Source organism: Centruroides vittatus, unplaced genomic scaffold, assembly GCF_030686945.1.
Source record: "Centruroides vittatus isolate TY-2023 unplaced genomic scaffold, ASM3068694v2 contig_651, whole genome shotgun sequence".
Lineage (NCBI taxonomy): Eukaryota > Metazoa > Arthropoda > Arachnida > Scorpiones > Buthidae > Centruroides > Centruroides vittatus.
This window is the reverse complement of record NW_027122405.1, coordinates 2236646-2258701: the sequence shown is the minus strand read 5'-3', so window position 1 is coordinate 2258701 and position 22056 is coordinate 2236646. Positions and strand designations below refer to the sequence as shown.

The 22056-nt window shown below is 31.1% G+C and overlaps 1 protein-coding gene across 1 annotated transcript in view; it reads right to left on the bottom strand.

Annotated features, from left to right (window-relative positions):
• The window catches only part of Sec63 (translocation protein Sec63), a 60023-nt gene extending 51099 nt beyond the window's left edge, over window positions 1–8924 (bottom strand). The window contains exon 1 of the mRNA XM_067275949.1: window positions 8746–8924. Within this exon, the coding sequence (XP_067132050.1) occupies window positions 8746–8869 (124 nt within the window). The 5' untranslated portion in view covers window positions 8870–8924. The remainder of the gene's footprint in view (window positions 1–8745) is intronic.
• Between the last annotated feature and the right edge of the window lie 13132 nt (window positions 8925–22056).

The following is a 22056-nucleotide window of genomic DNA, read 5'->3' as shown; positions in this document are numbered from 1 at the left end:
GTACATATAAATTGCAAATAAATTATGGAAAATAAATATATTGAAATAAAAGCATATTAATACATAAAACAATTTATTAATATTCTGTTCAAAAATAAAATTATAATTAATATCAAATAAAGAGAAGAACACAAATGTAACATTAATATGAACAGTGTAAACTTTCATTTTGTGAATAACTTAGTTTAATATTTTGGGTAATAGCAATTTGCAAATCTGGTTTCAAGTTAAATATACAGTAGAGAGTCGTTTATCTGAACGCTTTCCAGTCGAACTGTGTCGTGCTGAATCGAACTTTTTTGATACTAGATTTACTTCTAAACTATAATTTTTATGTTTTTATATTTTTCAATATATTTATTTTGTTTGTACAAAATAAAGAAATAATTTTTAACAATACAATAGCCTTGATTATTATTATAAAAATTTTCGTTAGGATTAAAATCGACAAAAATTCGACACAAAGCGACACGCAATAGAGAAAAATTCAACACGAAGCGACACGCAATGGAGAAAAATTTCAACATCGGACAGGTTAATATATTTTTTCGTACATAATCGGTTATCCAAACAACCCCAGTACCCCAATCGATTCGGATAAACGACTCTCTACTGTAATCACAGGTGAATAACTTTGCATACCCTCATAAATAATCTTGTACACATTCTGCTTTGGAGACCATGGCCAGGCCAAACGAATCCATCTAAACTTTTATAAAAACATGTATACAAAGTAAATAGTATTTTATCAAGTTTTTTAAAATAAATACAATCAATTTTATATATTTCTTATTTACATGCTGAACAATTTTGTCTATAATTTTTTTTATAAAAACCAAATAATTATTTTGTTTTCTAATTCTTGCAAAAACTAAAAACACTGTCCTTTAATTTTTGACTAATAATGTATTTGTGTAAATAAACAAAATATTTTTACATTGCTTATCATCATCATTATCATTATTATTTTAATAGTTACTAGATAAATTCTATACAAAGAAACAGATATTCATTATATATTTTGATGTATCTTGTTAATATCAATTCATATTTATGCACAACTGAAATTATGCCATTTTATTTCTCCAAGTGATTTAAAACAAGCAACTTTGATATACAGTATATCTTTATTAATGAAAGGCAAAAAAAAAAAAAAATTTATGGATTATTAACTCTAGAAGTCTAATTTATACAAATACAATGGGTGATCAGTTAACAAACAAATCAAATAACGAACACTTTTAAGAAAAATTTTTATGCTCGGACAACGAACACCTCACAGAACAAACACAAGAAGCAGCGACATAAAATAATGAATACCGATTGATCTTTCCTTGTCTTCACGCAACAATTCAAAACTTTTTGGAGCGCGGGAGACATTGACATCAATGCTCAATCCAGTATATACTGATCAGATAGTATTCCTCTGAACTTTGAAACTCTCCTTTGTAATTCCAGCCTTTTATTTTTCTGACAGAAACAATTCTTTTACAGTATTTGCAAGACTGTCAGACAGGCACTCATTAAGTTTTGTGTCGGTTTTTATTTTCGAAAGGTGAGAGTATAATAGCAAAGGTAGAGAGTGTCTGATGTTGCTGCACAGTATGACTCAAACAGGTCTACAGTAGGCCACAATTCAATCTTATTTAAGAAAGATACTGTGTAATCAAGAAGACTCAAGCAGCTTAAGGAGTAACAAAAATCACATCTGAGAAATAAAGAACATTGAAGAGCTCATAATGAAACCTAAAACTGATCTGATGACAGAAGAATGCCAAGAACTCTTGAATGACAAACACCAAGACACTTGCAAGGTATGTTTTCTTCTGAAAAAAAGGATTAATGCCAATATCTGCTATTAAAGATCTTTTGAAGTGGGAGGATGTCAGAACAATGGTCTTAGAATGGCATCCAAACCAGGTTCAGGTTAATAGGCTTTACAATTACAATACTATTAATTACTTCTGAAAAATCCTGAAGAAGAGAGAAAAGCAATCAACATTAGACAGATTCTTTAACCCGACAAATGGAAAAAACATGACTAATAAAAATGCAAGACTATATATATATATATATATATGTATTTTTATTATTACATATAAATAAACATAGTAAGAAAGTATATACATTTTTCTTTTTTGGGGTCTCCAGAACAAATTAATCAAATTCCCATAAAAACCTATTGTAAATCGATAATCAGTTAATGAACGATTTGGATAACGAACAAAGTCTTGGAACAGATTATGTTTGTTAACCGATTACCCACTGTATTTTGAAGCATTCCAATTTTATTTCCAAATGCCATAAACTACCAAACATACACTGAAAGTTTATAAACAGCTTTAAAAAATTTACATTAATGTTTAAATTGACTCTTCCAGAGTTTATAAGCTATGCCTTTGTTATGACTTTTCTATTAATTAAAACATTATAAATTTTGCTCTTAAATTCATAAGTTTAGTAATCATCTTATTTTCTCTGAAAAGAATATTCATATTTATATAAATATTACTTTTTCAGAGAATAAGAACTGAGAATATCATCAGAACTAAGTTATTTGAAATGCACTATTATTCAATATATAATTTCTCAAGATACAGTATATTCTTTGAAGATTTTAAAACATAAAATATTAATATTATTCATTACCAATGATTTGTCAAAAACTTGTAATATTTTAATCCGCTACATCAAGTTAAAATTTTACTTTTCTTATCAAAATAACAAATCATAAACTTTCAAAGTTTTTTAAAAGAATTAAGCAAAATAGGACACTCAAATGCAGAGACAACAAAAACAGAATTTCATTTCTGTTCTATAGTGACAGTACTCACATGAAGAAATTTTGTTGCAAATCAGCAATTTGTAAATACAGTAGAGCATCGATTATCCGACCCCCGATTAACCGACTTATCGGTTAACCGACCGCGTTCTAGTCGGCAAATTCAAATGTCCGCTAGTGATGTGGCGCTACAATATTTAGTTATGTCTTGGCTACTTTAATATTATTTTTGTTAAATTTTTGCATGTTTTAGCTGGCAGCACTGGCTCGATCATGAAAGAAAGACTAGTATTTAAACTATGCCTAATACACTATACTAATAATGTATTTTTTCATACATTTCGGTTATCCGACTTTTCAGTTATCCGACCAACCCCAGTCCCCAATTAAGTCGGATAATCGATGCTCTACTGTAATGAAAATATCTACAAGTTTTGGCTTTATATCTTTATGAGGACTGTTCAAAAACAGGCTAAACTTTTTGAACATAATAAGATGAAAATTAAAGTTTGAATTAATTTAATAAAATACATAAGTATAAATTTCCCTTGTCTGAACAAAACATGAGATAAAAAAAGCTTCAGTTTTTAAATAACTTTCTGCTCTTTAATAAAATTTTTTCATGTTTATTATGGATTCAGCCAGGTGCACTCTATGGTATCCATATGATGAATGAGATCAAACATATCTAAATTACATGAAAATCTGAAAAGATCTAATCCAAACCTAAATCCAAAACAGTAGGTTGAAAATGAGTACTAAATCAATTAGTTAATTAAGGAACCAATTGATTCACTACTTATGTTTTGTGATCATATATACTTTAAAAGCAGTCTAATTTCAAAGTTCACTTAAAATTAGTTTAAAAACTAATTAATATATATATATTATGTATATATCTATATATATGTAATATATATATACATATACATATACTATATACACACACACACACCACACCATAAAGAAACTTTAGATTTATCCTGATTTTTCAAATAATCTATAGAAATTTCCAATCATTATACAAATTAAAATTAATATATATAACAATATATACATTAAACTTTATTTAATCAAATGGAGCAATGATAAGACAATCAGTCATATTTTTATTTTTACAAAATGACAATTGTATAAAAGAAACAAAAATATTATATATAACAAAAATATAATATATCATCGTAAAATGCATATAAAGTTACTGTTAAATGTGTGTAAAATTCAGTTTATACAGTCATTCAGCCACCAAGAATCCAATTAAATCATTACAGATGCAGATACATGTTAATGAATAATACTATAAAATTTTACAAAAAATGAAATTTTCAAAACAGAATGCAAAATAAAAATTACATCTACAGAGTTGAGAAAATTATGGTAATATAATCTTTCCTCATTTATAATAGTGACACATTCCAGAAAAACTACTCAAAGCAAAGTTGTTATAAGTTGAGATCAAAATTAACCTGATTTACATGAGGAAAAAATTAAAATACAAAAAATGATCCATGTTTACCTAAACATTGTAAATTACCACAAAGTTATATTAACAATTTGTTCTTGATTATGATACAACTGAATAAAGCAATTATTTTAAATTAACTTCCAAATAAGATTTAAATCTCAAACTATTATGATTATACTTTGAACAAACAATAACTGCTATTTTATCCATCTCAATACAATCAAAACCTGAAGTACTTTCAAGTAGTTTGACATTATTAAAAGTTATGTGTAATGTAATATGAATAAAATAAAAATGTATTTAGAAATAAATTTTAAATTGAAATTTTAGTTATATACACCTTTGAAAAACTGAATAAGAAAATTTAAGATTTAATATTGAAACAAAAATTTTTCACTATATTTAAAATTTATTACAACTACGAAGTTTAGAATACTAGAAAGTGACCTTCATAACTATCATTGACCTTGTTTATTAATTTTTCATGAAGGCCAAACTAACTTTCATGAGGAAAACATTGAGCAAGATGTAGCCTTATAATTCATTACATATAAAATCTATTGCTAAATAAGAATAATGAGAAAATCACAAACTAAGAAAAAAGAATACTATGAAGATAGTTTTTCTAAGTGTTTTCCATCTGCTGTAATCTTCCAAGGAGAACTATTATAACTGTCTTTTCGTATAAGAATCATATTGGCCTAAAGAAAAGTAGGGTCCAGTGCAAAACTATTGTGGGGCCTTGTGTAAAAAGTCAAGTAGATGTTTTTTGCTATTGGACAGATCATTTTTATTTGTAAGAAAAAAGACAAGACAAATAAATAATCTTTTCACTTACAAAATAAATAAATACGCATTTCTATTTTATTCATTTTTTTAACATTTTCAAATCATAGAAATAGATCTGAAAAGACTTGAAAATAATAGTTTTATTAGAAACATTAAAGAATACATTCAACTCAATTGGATGCCATCATTCAATTAAAATAATTAAACTGATGTTCATGTGTTCAATTTATTAATATATATTACAGAAGAGCCTTATTTTACATGCAAATGATATAATTGGGGGCAAATTGTTAACTTACTTCTAGAGCCACTGAATCTAATTTTTAAGTCTAAACTGCATTTCTCCAGCTTTTGACTTTCCAATCACAGAGACCTACTGAATGCTACTCACAGCAATAAATATCCTGGTTTGAATGTATTTTTTTCAAGTAGAATGCTTGATATAATAAAATTTAGCTTAGTAAATTCAGAAACATTGGTCTAAAATGTAATTATAATGAAAACAAATAAAGCATTTCAACATTTTTCTGATAGGTGTAAATGGTTACATAAATGGCTAGGATATCATCTGAGACAGCTGAGTTAAAGGCAAATAATGTGTAAAATGAAATTCTGCATAAATTTAGAATTTCATTTTACATACTATCTGCTAACACAATCCCTATGTTAAACAAGGTCATACTGTAATTGTTATATAATATTTTAGTAGAAATATAAGTTATATAGTATATAATGAATGATTATTGAGAAAAGTAACATACACCAAAACTTTTTTAGGTACTTATCAGTTAAATCCCACATTTCACATTTTAATGTCGTGCTATGCTCTTTTAGGTTGCTTATAAAATGACATAACCTACTTGTATTATGATTTCAAGTGAGGAATTTAGCATGAAAAAATCTAAGTAAGAATTGTATATTTTTAAAATTTAAAGATTTTTTAAAATTTAGTATCAGAATTAATTATTTTGAAAAAATTTACCGTATTTTACAGACTATAAGACGCACCTTAATTTTTAAGCAATTTAAAAAAAAAAAAACCTATAAGACGCTACAGTCTATAAGATGCACCTGAATTTTGGAGGCAATTTTTTGAAGAAAAAAGTGTCTTATAGTCCGTAAAATACGGTATATAGCAAATTGTACTGTTACCAGATGGTATGCAAGTTAGTCCATTAGTTCAGTATTTCAGGTTAGATATACTGTTGAAAAGAATGAACGAACAAAATTTCGTTTGTGCTCTGAAGAAATATTGTACAGGGTGGGCCAACGAAAAAGAAACAGCATAGTGTTCGTGTTCGTCCAAGCAAATCGCTCGAACAGGTCGATTTTATTCTCGAGGGGACATCTTATGCAATAAAGTTTTTGCGAATCTGAATATTAACTAAACAAACATTTTTTCGAAATAAATGTTTGTTTAGTTAATACAAAATAAATGAGTTTTTAAAATTTTTTGTTGTCTGTTGTATTCAGAATCGCAAAAAATTTATTGCAAAAGATGTCCCCTCGAGAATAAAATCGACCTGTCCGAGCGATTTGCTTGGACGAACACGAACACTCTGCCGTTTCATTTTCGTTGGCCCACCCTGTATATTATATTCTGAATGATTTTCAAAAATTATAATAAAATATAATGTTAAGAGTGTTAAAAGTCAAAATGCAGCTGTAACAAAGAAATAAAAATTTTATTAATGACATAAACAAGTTAAGCTTTAAATGTGAGGGATAATAATAGTAATAATAATAATGCTAATAGTATGGATAAAATAATTATGTTACACATTTAAATAAAAACCAAACTACAAAGGTTCAAACTTATATCATGTAGTTCCAGTGCCTAGTGTCTTATCTACTCAGGTATTGCTGTTCCAAGAAGACATGAAACTTCCAGAGACTTGTAAGCTGAACACTCAATTTTCTGAGACCTGTTTTTTAGAAACATTTGAGAAGCAGGTCTTATTCTTTGGACAAGGAGCTGTTTGTGTTTAGGACTACATGCTCACCAAGTTTTGTTCAAATTGACCTGAATGCCTGATCTCCTTGTGAGTGAAGGAAAGGAAGCAGCATTCCTTTAAATTGTCATTCAAGTAGTAGTAAGTAACTTTTTTAATATTTACTTATTACTACTAATAAAGTACATAATTGTAATATTTTAAAATAATTATTTTGGTTGCTTTTAAATAAATTTTGATTTTTTGAATATTGTAAAAAGTACTTAATTGTGATATTTTAGAAAACGTGTTTTGATTATTCTCAAATAAATTTTCATTTTGAATAGGATGCTTTTTTTGAACCTGATACCATATGACACCATATGATGTGTATATTGCATAACACTGGAACACAAGACATGACACAATGAGAAATGCAGTGGGTTTAACCAATAAATATCCATTTTTGAATAGAAATCTATTCTGAAACTTATATTTCCATAAATGATAAGAAGAGTTTTCAGGAAACAATAATCACAAAAAAAAATAATTGATTTGAAGTGGTACACCACCATAATTAAAAAACTGAAGAGAGTAATTATCATTTTTAAACTTTGAAAACAAGTGTTAAGTTTGTTAATGAATCTAATATTTTTGTAGAATAGATTTTAGAAAAGCTTGACCAACAACAAACCAAATGTTACTGAAAAAAGTTAAATCTTAAGTGTAAAATATGAAAAGGCAGCAACAAATTTCAAGTAAATGTTGTTAGCATAGTATATAAGAAATCTTCATTTTATAAGAATGCTATTTTATGTACTTATCTTGCTCTATTAAAACAAACCTACAGTATTATTAAAATGGAAATTTGGGCTTTAGATTTTTTTCTAAAATAATAATCTTAATTAAACAGAAATGACAGATTGTAAGAAAAATACTTTTGTTCATTATTACTAAATATATACTATTGCAATACACATGTAATAGTTACTTTAAATAACATAAGAGTTCCTACAAAATTTTGTATTCTTAAACATATTTTAAATTAAGATGAACTTAAAATATCGGAAGAAAAATCAGTTTTAAAGTTTTACACAAAAACTTAGTATAACCGATGCATAAACTTTTACATAAATATGTTATATAATATTAAAAAAAACTCTTCTATTAAATGAGTAATATTGGAAATGTTATTCATTTGTAATCAGTCTGTGTTACAAAATACAAGTAGCTAACTTATGAATTAAAATCTATCTCCATTACTATAAAAACATTTATAACTTATTTTCAATTATGCTTTTTGATTTATTTCGTATTTAACATTTCATTTTCTAATAAAAATAATATTTGAAAATAAAAAAATATTCCAGAATGCAAATAATTTTTTAAAAGTTTAAGATAGTTAATTGATATGTTTTATTATTTGCAAAAATAAGATTGAATATACAGCTTATGTTAGCAAATGTAAAATTAAATATATCTGAAATTGCAATATATATCCTGCTCGAGATTAATAAGCAGAAAATATTGTTGACAAATGGAGAAGCTTACAAGGAAGTTACTTCATAACTTACATCTTCAATTTGTATAATTTAATGATACAAAATTAATATTTTCAAAATAGTCATTGTATTAATAACTCTCAATCCTTGCATAATCTCATTAAAGTAGACACTAAATAATAAATTGCGATTGAAGCAAAGGAATTCATAACTTATAATAAGAAGTGTGATTAATCACGATGAAATCAGTGTTATTTTTACATACTTATTACTTACCTCTTTTGTCATTTTTAGGCCAGAAATAATAAGTACAAGGAATAACAACAAGTGCTTCGAACGATAACAAAAAATAAAAAAAAGTGCCTCCACTTTCATCGTATTGAAACTTAGCTCCTGCCATGTTGTATTACTTGTCCGCTGGACAACATGGCACTTTTACTTCCCGCTAGGTGGTGCTTTCTTCTTCCGGTAAAGGAAAAAAAACTTTTATTTAAATTTAAATAATTAATAAATAAAAAATTTTAATATTGAAATTTTAAAATATTTATTTATATTTCTAAATTAAATTATTACCATCATTTAAATTGAGATTGATTTTCTTAAATTTAAAGTTTGACGATTGTAATAATTGTTGAATATATTCAATAATAAGATTTTTCTATTAATTCTTTTATTTTTATTTAATTTCATTTTTATTGATTATATATATGTGGAAATGAAAAGTAATTCTTCTTTTCCTAGAGTTTTACAATTCTGTGACCAGAAGGTCGGTACCTCCTTGATACCTGTCAGGACTGACACCACCGTGTCCCGAGTGACACGGAAGCCGGGACGACGTATAGGAACGGTCGCGGACCGGTACACAGGTTATCGGATTCGGGATGCAGATGAGAGAGTCAGCGAACCGAAAGTGACTAACTCGACTACAAGGTTAACAGCTCAAATAACTAATTTAATGTGACGGAAAACAATACATGGCTGACCGAGAGAGAGAGTTTAAATGACATCGCGGGTGGTTATGAATACCTGGTGCACTGGGTACGGGATTTCCAAATGGTTGTGGAGTTATTGGTTGAGAACGTTTCTGGAAATGTCTCTGTGGCCTTGATCAGCGGGTTAAAGTCTATCCGAAGTTAAAGTACAGTACGTGGATTCTTCGGAGGTGTTCCTGGAGAAACACAGAATATTCGGGGAGGAACGGGTGGCGACGGGCGACGACGATAAACCTTCTCGAGTGGTACTAAGGGATACTCTCCCCGACTCTCGACGAACTCTGTTCCTTGAGTTCTTTCTTTTATATTTCCAAGTTACGTTGTCCTTTTTCACCAATAGAGAATTTTTTGTTTTAGTTCCTCGTGACGCATTCTGAGTTCCCTGGGAAAGGAAATGACTCCGGGGGAGAGAAATGCACTCATCCTCCGGTAATAAAATGGAAAAAGGTTTTTTTTTGAGATTTAAGTAAATTAAAAAACAAGAAAGAAAATGAATTTTTCTTTCGAACATTTCGTTGAATCCGATCGCTCACAATTCTAGTTCTTTAGTTCTTTTCGTTATACAATATATTACTTCGAAAACTATAACTAAACTACAAAGTGCTTTTTTTTATTTTCCGTCCCCTGTCGGCACTAAGTGAGCCTTTTAATCAAGACCATCGTGGGTTTGGCCAAGTCCACAATGGAGCGGCCAGAGATGAGACGGGGTCCGATATATCCGGGGCAGATTCCCGAAAAATTCCTGGGGTTTATTCCCAGGAATTTCCCTGAACCGGCCCGCCCGGATTCGGTTCGGCGTCCCCAAAAATGGAAGATCAATATCTTAATCGTTCGGCAATCCGGGCGGCAAACTATAGTGTTCTAACTTCACTAACAGAATACAGCAATAAAATGTCAAAATTAAGTAATTAGAATGGAGAAGATAATAAAAGTAATGTTTATTTTCTATTAAAATATAGAATAGTGGCTCAATCATTTCGGAACAGACTTTATTTGCAAAAAATCATGTTTAGTCTTAGTGCAGTTGCTTTAAACTTACAACCGCAATAGACCCATAGACTTAACATGGCGAATTTTGATCTCAAATATCTCAGCCCATAGATCGAATTTCAAATTCTGGTTTCGTCGCGACATCCTCATTTGCCGAGTTGCGCATATTTGAAAAAAATCATGTTTAATGGTATATATATTTGGTTTAATTAAAAATCACATTAAAAAAGAGATAAAAATAAAAACACAAATTGAAAATAATAGAAAGAAAAAATACATAGCAATTAAAATTGATCAAATAAATAAATAAATTATTAAGTTATATAAAAGCGCATGGATGGAATTTTAAAGGAGTTATAATCATGATGCAATTGGCTGTGTTCTATAGGTCTGCAGTTATCAGCTATACCAGGGCTTCTTAAACTATGGGTCGCAACTCCATTTGGGGTCGCGTAGCGAAATTTTGGAGTCGCGAGATTTTAATGCAAAATATTGAAAATAATTTGTGAGAGTTTGAAAATGGCACGCTTTGTGCCATAGGTTTCGTGAGTTGCGCTTTGTGTCACTTCTGGTGTAGCAAGACAACGATTCAGCAACACTGATTGTAGTGTGGACTAGTGTAGTGTTGTCGCTTTTCAGTGTATTCAGTTGTCTCTGTTCCATTGTAACTCAAGAGTGAACTGTGGTAGTACACCATTATTATTTTTGCAAATTTGTATATATCTTCAATATATATGTATATTTTCCTTTTCTTCTTTGTTCTTGTTCTCTTTGTTTTTATCTTCCTAGAAACTTCTTCCAAGTGTGGGTGGTGAGTAACTGTGTTAGAAAACGGGTAGTCTGAAGGGCAAAAGATAAGACACGTGAGACTACTTTTGGCTGGGACGTTGGAGAGTGAAGACGTGTGGTGGAGTTGTCCAGGTCGTTTTGTCATCATCAATTATCTTGGGTACCCATTTTTGACTATTACTAGATATCTATCTGTCCTATTTGTCTATTCTTTCCTTATTTCCCTTTTAGTATAAGTAGTCTAATTTTAGTTTGTAGCTATAGTTTTTCTTTGTGTCGCGGATAAATTTATCCGGTTAATCCTTTGTCGCGAAACTAACAGTTCTGCCTTTTGTATCTGTTGCTTTGATTGTACTTGAGTGTTAGTGAGGGGTGTCGGAATCTGTTAGAATCCTGTAAAGTGGGTGAAAATAAAGGTAGCATTTTATTTGTAATTTTGCCTATATCTTTGTTATGTCACACTCACCACGTGCTTATCACTACAGAACATCGCTAGAATAATATAATTTTTTATTTATTCGGTAATTAGTTATTATATGGAATATGTTACTTTTATGTATTTATTGGTCTTTTTAGGATTAAAACCATTTTTGGCCATGGATAAATGGCTGAACTTAAGTAAGAAAGGTAATGATGCGTAGCACCAGAATTGAACGATGTGCTTCAAGATGCTGTTAGGATTATAAATTTTATTAAGAGCCATGCCCTTAACAGCCGCTTATTTTCAAATCTCTGCAAGGATATGGATTTCCACTACACAAATTTATTATTACATGCAGAAGTAAGATAATTTGTCTCTTCAAAAAAAAAAAAAAAAAAATTGCAATATATTTACTTCGAATGATAAAATTGAAAGTTTTATTAAAAATATCAAAATTTGGCAAAGTAGGGTAGAAAAGAATTCCTTCGAAATGTTTTCAAGTATCGACAATTTTATATCCGAGAAAAATCATTGTAAAACTTTTACGCAAAAATTGTTATAGGTCACTTAAAAGCGCTAGAAACACAGTTTCGTAAATATTTTATATCAGATCTTGGATTCAAAAACCATTTTTGATTGGCTTGGATGAGATTGATCACTTGCCATATAAAGCTCAAAGAAGAATTTGCTGAGCTTTCGAGTGACTCAAACTTAAAACTAGATTTTTCGAAAAAGCTCTTGACTGAATTCTGGATCGGAACTAGAACCGAATTTCCTGAAATCTCTAATATGGTATTAAATGTTCTGCCATTCAACACCATATATTTATGTGAAATTACTTTTTCATCTTTAACATATATCAAATCCCAATATCGTTCATCGCTAAAAGATGTTGAAGAGATTTTAAGTCCAGCAGTATCAAACATTGCACCAAGATTTAGTTTGTTATGCAGTAAAAAGCAAGCACATCCGTCTCATTAAAAAACAATTTTCCTATGTACTGTACATATATTGTTACCTAATCAATAAATCATTACAAAATATTTATATATCTTTATTTTATATATATATATATTTGGGGGGATCGCGAAAAAAACCACAAGCATAAATGGGGTCGTGAATAAAAAATGTTTAAGAAGCCCTGAGCTATACGATAAAAGAGTGGTCTATGGGAAATGGATTAGACATACCGTCTATCCGTCTATGGACAGGAATTATCACGGATTCTCATATTGGAAACTCTAAGACAAAGCCAATAATTATATATTATACCATTATAAAATTTGAAAAATAAGATAAGCTTACGGTCAAAATATTCTATTCGTTTTATAAGATCGGAAAATTCGACCTTATAAAACGAATAGAAAGATTGCTGAAATTATTTAGAAGTATATCTTTTGAATTTCTTCATTGGGCTTGTTTAGATGGTATGAGGCATTGATTAGACAGACAAACGGTAGTCTAAAATGGATGGAAAATTCATTAAAAAATAGATCCTAAGACTGATTTGGATGAAATAGTCTTACAGAAATTCCACAATATTCCGAGTCTGATTGACTATCTTTTGAACACGTCCTGAAAAGTTAATTTGTTACAAAAAAAACTATACCAAGGTCACCATAAGTTTTTACATAATTTATGTGTTTTGATATACAAGGTAAATTGGAGTAAGATGTGAATTACAAATTAATGAATAGCACATAATGACAGTTTTTTGATATTAAATTTATATTTAAATTATTCATTGCAAAACAAAGTATTGTATTTAGCCAAGATTGTAGTAATAATGAGTCATGATTTAGAATTTTAATGTCGTCAGCGTATGCTATAACTTTTGAAGATATATTGTTAAAGAGGTTGTTAGTGTATGCTGAGAAAAATAACCCACTTAAAACAGAACCTTGAGGACTCCCATAAATTGATGTGAAATTGAGGACCTTAAAATCTTGTAAGGTTATTTTATATAATCTTGATAAGAAATAATTGTTATCCAAGTATGGAACACCGGATTTATGTGAAAGTTGTCACGGAGTAAGTTTAGAAGTAGGAAGTAGGAAAGGCGGAATCAAATGCTTGAAATACGTCAAGATAAACAATATAGGTAACACGTTTTTTCCTCGTAATTTTGTAGAAATGTAGGCCTATATATTATTTCAAACAAGTTTGTACAGGTAGAGTAGTTACGTATACCACAATGTTGGATAGGTTGTTATTTGTTTTCTAGCATAGACATATCTCAAAAATTTTTAGCATGACAGGCGGGATTGTAATAGGTCTAAAAGGTCTCTATTGCAGTTTGATATAAAGGATATAACTTCGACAGACGTTTCCAGTTTTCGGCAGATTTCTTATAATCGCAGTTTCTAGTCTTAATTCCAAATATCTCTAACGACGAGAGGATTGGTTGTAGAAAACATACTATGCGCAAACTACGTTTTGTGTAACCTGGATACATGTTTCATACTTAGCTATCAAAGAATGCAATTTAAATACAAAGAATCTAGATCTGAATTTAGTTTCGGTTCCGTGGTTCCGTTACAAAATATTTTGTTAAATGTGAGGACCCAGACGAGGTCCGAAATTGCAAAAATGCAGAATTCTGTTGTGAAAAATATAACGATAAATTATATAAGAGAGAGAGAAATAAAAAACTCTTGATCAAAACAACGTAACGAAAAATGTAAACAACGAGTCTCGGGACGACGTCAACGCGTGTTAAACGACCTGTTAATGTTCAATCCGAAGGTAGAACTCTGACACACGCGCTCATAAAGAGGTATAAGTTTGACACAAGTATTCAAAGGAAAAAATGTCAACTTAGGAAAACAATTTCAGAAAAAAGGAAAAATTGGAAAGATAGAAAAATATCGCGTGATCGTTAGAATTCCAAAATGACATCAATTATAAACAACGGATTAAATTATGAGTGCAGGTGTTGTGGTTCTATCAACAATCTTGGAGCATAGTCGACAAAGGGTGTCAAATAGACACCTCGAATCGGACCTTTCCCGCGACCCGACATGGTCTCGTTTTGCGCTTGAAAACAAAGGGGAGACCAATCGGGAAACGAGGAAAGGGACGAGGGACCAATCCGCAAGGTGGATAGTACACGAGAAAAACGTATAAAAGCTGGGACTTCAAGGTCAAGAGAAGTTTTTCGGAATGACGGACATGCCTCTTGTGGATTAAGACAGTGTGTGTAGTGTCGTCACTCGGAACTTTAAGTGTGTCACCGCCCGTCACCATCTTCCAACAGCCCTTCTCGTTCTCCCGGGACTGGATAGATCTACCTGCCGAACTCTTACGTTCTGAAGATCGCCGAGATTTGGAACAACCTAATACTACGTTCGCACACAATCCACGACTCACTTCGATCTCGATTTGCCTACAATCTGGATTGTGACTGTCGCCAGTCGAACGTCGTGCCGTTCGCACAGGTAACTCGCTTGAGAATAACCCGGCTATTGTAAGCAATGATAAAACTGGCATAACTACTCGGTAAGTCACAAACACCAACACACAAAATGGAAGTTTTGATTAGAAATAAATACTTTTTCTTGCCATATATCTAATAATAGACAGATGTCATCGTCTCTCCCAACATCTTTTTTATTTCTTTGCCGATAGCCCGACACGTGTTCTGTAGCCATCTTGTATTTTCTTGCGCGCGTGGGATTGTGGGATCTCTCTTATGACTGGATCTAGTTTCAAGAACTCTCTCCAGTCAATCGCGATTGAACGTCGTTTCAGTCGAGATTGAAACGGTCGAGGGTGTTCGCACCAAGGCATAGTCGCTGACCTTGGTCACAATCTAGATTGAAATGCTCGGTGCGAACGGGGTATAACACTATAAAAATATTTAAAATTATCTCTGAATACTTCAAATTCAACTTTTCGAAACTTACAGTATTATTACTATCTAAACCAGTGGTTCTCAATCAGTAAGTCGGGGAACACTAAACTTTGACATTTTTTTCTGCGGAACACTTACAATACATCAGCTTTAAAGCAGGGCGGAAACCTTTTTGAAATCAAGCGCACTCCGTATAGATGACGACATTGGCGTTTGCTAATTACATTCCCATACAAAAATTAAATTGATTTTGAATTGATTTGAGTTTTCTTTTGCAACAATTTTTAATTGTATATTTGTTTTTCGCGGAACGCTTGAAGTGGCGTCACGAAACACCCGTGTTCCGCGGACTACGGATTGAAAACCATGGATCTAAACTAATCGATGCAATATTACAACTAGTAATAATGAAAGACAAAAACCCATAAAGATATTAGATCATAATAAAACAAATGCACGTTAGGGTCGCTAAACTATAATTTACTTCAAACTCTTAACAAACCTCATTAAAAAAAAACACTAAAATACTCGCGCTACGCGGGTTTTGAAGAAGTGGAAAACAGAGAGCCCTCTTCGTCTTCCGTCGGTGTCTTCTGTCTTTGCCCCGAGCGGGCTTTGAAGAAGAGGGACACAGAGTGCCCTCTTCGACTCCCATCGGTGTTTTCTGTCTTCGTCCCAAGCGGGCTTTGAAGAAGAGGGACACGGATTGCCCTCTTCGACTCCCATCGGTGTCTTCTGTCTTCGCCCCAAGCGGGCTTTGAAGAAGAGGTCCACGGATTGCCCTCTTCGACTCCCATCAGTGTCTTCTGTCTTCGCCCCGAGCGGGCTTTGAAGAAGAGGGACACGGATTGCCCTCTTCGACTCCCATCGGTGTCTTCTGTCTTCGCCCCGAGCGGGCTTTGAAGAAGAGGGACACAGAGTGCCCTCTTCAACTCCCATCGGTGTCTTCTGTCTTCGCCCCGAGCGGGCTTTGAAGAAGAGGGACACGGATTGCCCTCTTCGACTCCCATCGGTGTCTTTTGTCTTCGCCTTGAGCGTCGACCTTTGGAGTGCCAGAATAAACCCGTAGAATTTTTTTATAATTAGCGTTGAATCAGGGCTGCCAGCTACGATGTTTGCCTCGGGCGTCAAAAGGTTCGGCACGGCTTCGCGGAAGATAGGTTCGAGTTAAAAGTACCGAAAATTTTGACTTAATGAGGATTAAATGGAATTATGGTATTAAACGAGAATGATATTAAAGAGATGGTATTAAATGAAAGACCGTAGATATCGTGCACAAGACATGCAGACAGCTTCGAGTTAACGCAGTTCAACTTAGCGAGATTTTACTGTACATAAAAACGACATTTCAAAGCAGCAGGTAATCTCTTAAACTTGCACAAAATGTACAGTACCTATGTATTATCGGTTTTTACATTTAAATTAATATATCATTACAGATACAAAATTTTATTTATTATCTGATAAATTAATGTAATTCAACGTTAATTTTAAAAAAAATCTCACATATTTCAAGTTCACATTCTATCGCGAGTTATTCCATTTTAATTTATTATAAATAAAATGTAATAATTTACTTACATTACTGGAGTTTACTTAATTACAATTTTCTCGGGAAAGAAAAGAAGAGAAACTTTCGGAAAATTTCCGCTTAAAAATGTCAACCTACAATAGAAAAAGCAACAATATATTCTAACAATTCGTTAGGTATTGTTAAAATATATTTCTAACAACGCGTTACGTATTACGATTCCAATAAATACGTCACGCGTTTCATAAAAACATTAATCGGTTTGAAATATTTCACTGTTTTTCTAATAAATAAAATTATAAAAATGAAATTTACAGATGTCGAGTACTTTCATTTATTCTAAAATAATGTCATCTATATTTTGGAAAGCCCAAACGCGAATTTGTGACCATTGTGGCCCTTTGCACGCCAGGTAAGCTACCAGAATGTCTTAAAATCGCTTTCAGATATTCCATAAAAAGGCTTGCAATGTCTTTCAATTTTCAGTATACCTGTTGTTTTGAATGTCTTCGAACGTTAGGCATGCCTTTATGACACAATCGAAGACATTATGCACAAGTTATCAGAGTCAAAGGCAGCATCATCGGGCTGAGGGAAATTAGGAAGTTTCGCCAAATTGACCACTATTTAGACCATTCTCATTCGATTGTGAAGGAAGTGTTAGGGGCAGTGGATACGTTAGGTCATACGTACAGTACCAGGAAAGGTGATCTGTCAAAAGACCTGAAAATTTATATAATAATTGAAATTATAAAGTATAAATAATTGTAAACAATACATATATAGTACGTTATAATTTTTCGGTTTTAATTATTTTGGTTGTATAATAAAAAAATTAATTTCTGATTACATTCTTTTTTAAGATTTATTAGTGAAAATAGTTTTATTTTCTGATTATCGATTGTCGTTGCCGATTAATAACAGGATAAATTCTTATGACATAATAAAACATACTTTAATTTTTAATAATTTGTGATTTTGAAAATATGCCTTTCTTTAACATTTTCAACCAATTAAAAACTTTATCTTGCAAAATAAATCTTTTAAAAATTAATAAATGGCAGTATAAGGCGAGTAGTCAACAGGTTCCAATTTTGAAACTTTCCCTCAACGCTGTTATTAAAAACAGTTAAACTATAATCATTATATCTATAACTACATTAAACAGCGTAAAGTACAGGGAAATAAGAATATGTCACGGCTTAATGTCATCCATAACCAATAAGAGTAAGCATTTAGTCTTACCACGTGAGCACATAAGTTTATTTTAAACTTTATCGTAATTTGCATATATTTTGATAGTAATTATGTATGCGTTAAATCCTTTCCGAATTCCATCTCTGTTTATAACTATTTTACATTAAAATGAATCTTAATTTCGACCTCTGTCCAAGCTGTTAGATTCATTGAAATTTGTTCTGATGTGTTTTTTAATCGAAAAGAGGCTGGTGCGATTTCGAGAAACACAAAAACACAATCATAATTAATGAGTACATTTAGATACGTGTGTAACTCAACTTTGGTTAAACTGACATTTGAGGATCTTGCTTTTTATTATTGTAACATACGTTTCTAAAGCTGTTGCTATCATTTTTATTAAAAAAAGCAGGAATCAAAGGTCAATCCTCACTTTTTGTCGGCGAAAAGATGTTTATTGATACATTAGTCCTTACAAGTAAGTTTTGCCACAAGTGCACCCTACACACACATGTTGTACAGCTATATATATATGCATGTGTTGTAGATAAATTTACGAGACGTAATTTTGTGTTTTCCATGAACTTAACCAGCAAAAACTGGTGCACGTAGCAGAGAAAAACACGGGTTTTGCCCGGCGAAATTTATACTGTCCAAGAGTTCACCAAAAATATCTAAGAAATCCACGTAGAAAACACGACCTGTGTTGCTTGGTAATGTTAACAAATCATCACGAAAACCCCCTTGACAAGTCCTTTGCGTTTGCCATAACCGAAAGATTGCATTTTCACTCCATTTGTAATACAAATGCTCAATTGAAGATGTCAAATAGAGTCATTTATCTCCAAAGTATGTCCAAAATTTCGTCAAATTCAGGAATTTTATCGGAAAATTCCCTATAATAATATGATGTTATAGGGAATGTAAAGAAGATTACCATAGTTAGAAATGGCAGTTTACATTCAGAAGAGATGTAGCAAAATCAACAAGAAAACGGTTCCATATAAAAAATCAAAGGTGAGGAATAAAAAAATGAAAAAACCGCCTTGTGTCTAATTAATTGCTGAAGAAAAATGATGTTATAGATAAAACATTACTAATTTTAATATTCCTCACTTCTTATTAAAAGTTTTCGAAGTTATCTATTGGAATTTCCTTCATAATTTGTTAATACAAAAAATGTCTATTGTTATACAAAAGAAAATAAAAAAGAAAAATATATATAATATTGTATTTTCACTTTATATTATTTCATTTTAACTTCCTATTATGTTTATCGCGTTTTTCTTTTCACTTTATACAATAAGTAGAAATATGAGATATGAGTAATTCTGACAATAATTTTATGCTGCTTCCGATGAGAGGATTTGACATGGTAAGTAATGGGCATTGATGCTATTAAATTTTGGTCGTGAAAGGTCAAGGGGATGGAGAGATAGAGGGTGGTCACGTGTCGTATGTCACATGGGGTCAGATTTAATGACGATTTTACTTGTTAGCATTTAGTTTTTTTTATAACACTCGTCTCTACCCTCAAAATTGAGTCTTTTGCTATTTTATAATAATTAAAACTGTATAAAGTTCTTATAACAAAATCTCGTAAAAGATGGTGCCACATATAATTTCATTTATTTATTTATTATGATTAATAATACAAAAGTTAATTTTAGAATAAAATCTCATAACAGCCGGGAAAGTTATGTAGCCCGTTGCTAGATTTTCTCTAGTTAGTACGATGTAGAACAGATCACATGTTGGTTGCTTGTGGCTTCAAATGTATGCGTGTAGAGTTGTGCGTGAATAGAATTTTTCGTTTTTTCCCACTCACTTCCTTTTTTATACTTACCGTTTTAGTCGACAGATGGAAGCAGCGTTTCAAATGATATATATATATATATATATATATATATATATATATATAAATAACATCTATCGACCAAAATCATAATTTTAACAATTTATTATTTAAGTAATGAAATTTAATTATAAAGAATTGTTTCGAGAAATAGATTTTTGACGATGAGATGGCGGGTATCAAACCTTCGCTCTTCGGGATCCGGGTTCGAGGACCTCAGAGATTTCTACTAGTAGATCTGTGTCAGTCCAGAATACGACGGGCCTTATTCTTCATCACCCTTTACCGCATTGAGGATTTGAATCTGAGAAAATAAGTGGAGTGATGTGGTAGGGTAACCCAACAAATAGAACTCTTGGGAGAACTTTTTATAAAGAAAATGACTTCCTGTTTAGGTGTTAAACACGTGAAAAAATGCCAGAAAAATCCTGACCAATTCTATTGATGGGTCTTGAAAAAAGGCCTGCTTAGTATCTATTAGATCATTATTATCTTATGATAAAAGTAAGGTTAATTAATTAAAAAGTAAATATATATTTATTATAAAAAATTCTGTAACATAATTTGAATTTAGTTGCAATTTATGTATTTTACTTTTTATAGAAAAAGTTAATTTAGTTATAAATTTGAACTGTTTTCAGGCATCCAATTCTATAATTTTTGTTAATTTCTTGTCATATTATATATAAAAATTTTAATATTTAGAAAAATAAATCAACATTTAAACTACAGTCGAATCGCGATAAGTCGACACCCTCGGTTAAGTAGTTAGTTTTCTGTGGTCCGGCCGACTTACATAGGCATTAATGTAAAAAAACTCCGGTTTACTCGACATCGTTTAACTCGACACCACTAGATAAGTCGACATACTTTTGCTGTCCCACACTCCGATAAGTCGACACCCCCTCCTGAAAAAATGAATTCACTCCGCACGTATGGTGCAAATTCATTTTTTTCAGGAGTGGGGCTAGATTTATTTATGAATATATAATTAATATATTTAATAATATAATAATACATTAATATTATTAATATATATACATATTAATAAAAATGCCTTAACATTTTATGTATTTTTATGTATAAAATAATAACAGATAAACAAAAAGAAAATATACAATCTACATCAACGTCACCCCAGAATCCAATTTTGCATTTTCTCATGCCAGAGGCATTAAGAATCCTTAGACGTTACTTGCCAACAAGTGACAATTGCGGAAGATGATGTTTTCAAGGCGTTCGTGATCGTTGAAAAAGAAAGTCGAGATAGTTAAGTGCTCAAAGCAAACAACACTAAACGAATTTTTCAGTTTATCATCTACAGAATAATTGTAAATGGAGAACACAATGTTTTGTAAGTCTATGTTACAGTATAAAGCACTACTGTATTTTATTAATTGTAGTTTTGTGGTTTTTTTTTCCAACTTCGCTTACACATTTCCACTTCCCCTTGGAGTGTCGACTTATGCGGAGTCGACTGTATTATTTATAATTTACAGCTATATCTCTTTTCGAACAAATGTTCGAAGAGAAATAGCGCGTTGATTACAATGCAATAGCAACATTGATTACATTTAAAACGCGTTAAATGTAATCAATGTTGTTAAGGCCTGAGAGATGAAATGAGGCCCGAGCTAGTGAAAATGTGGGGCATACCCGCTTCGAAAACCATAAAATGTATAAATAAAATCAGATTGTTTTACCATTTATCAAAAGAAAGTTTAATTTATATCACTTTCATGCGCGCGATCTATGTTTGGATCCCCTTTAGGCTTCCTCTACCTGTTTTCGTAGCTTGTAATATAAATAATTTTAAATATTTAATAAAATACCGTGTTTAAACTTATATAAATAAAATATTTCATGTTTTCTCTATTAAATTACAGAGCGAAATCAAAACAAAATGAAAAAATTTATTTATACTAATATTGAAAAATATGAATGGATCACAACTATAAA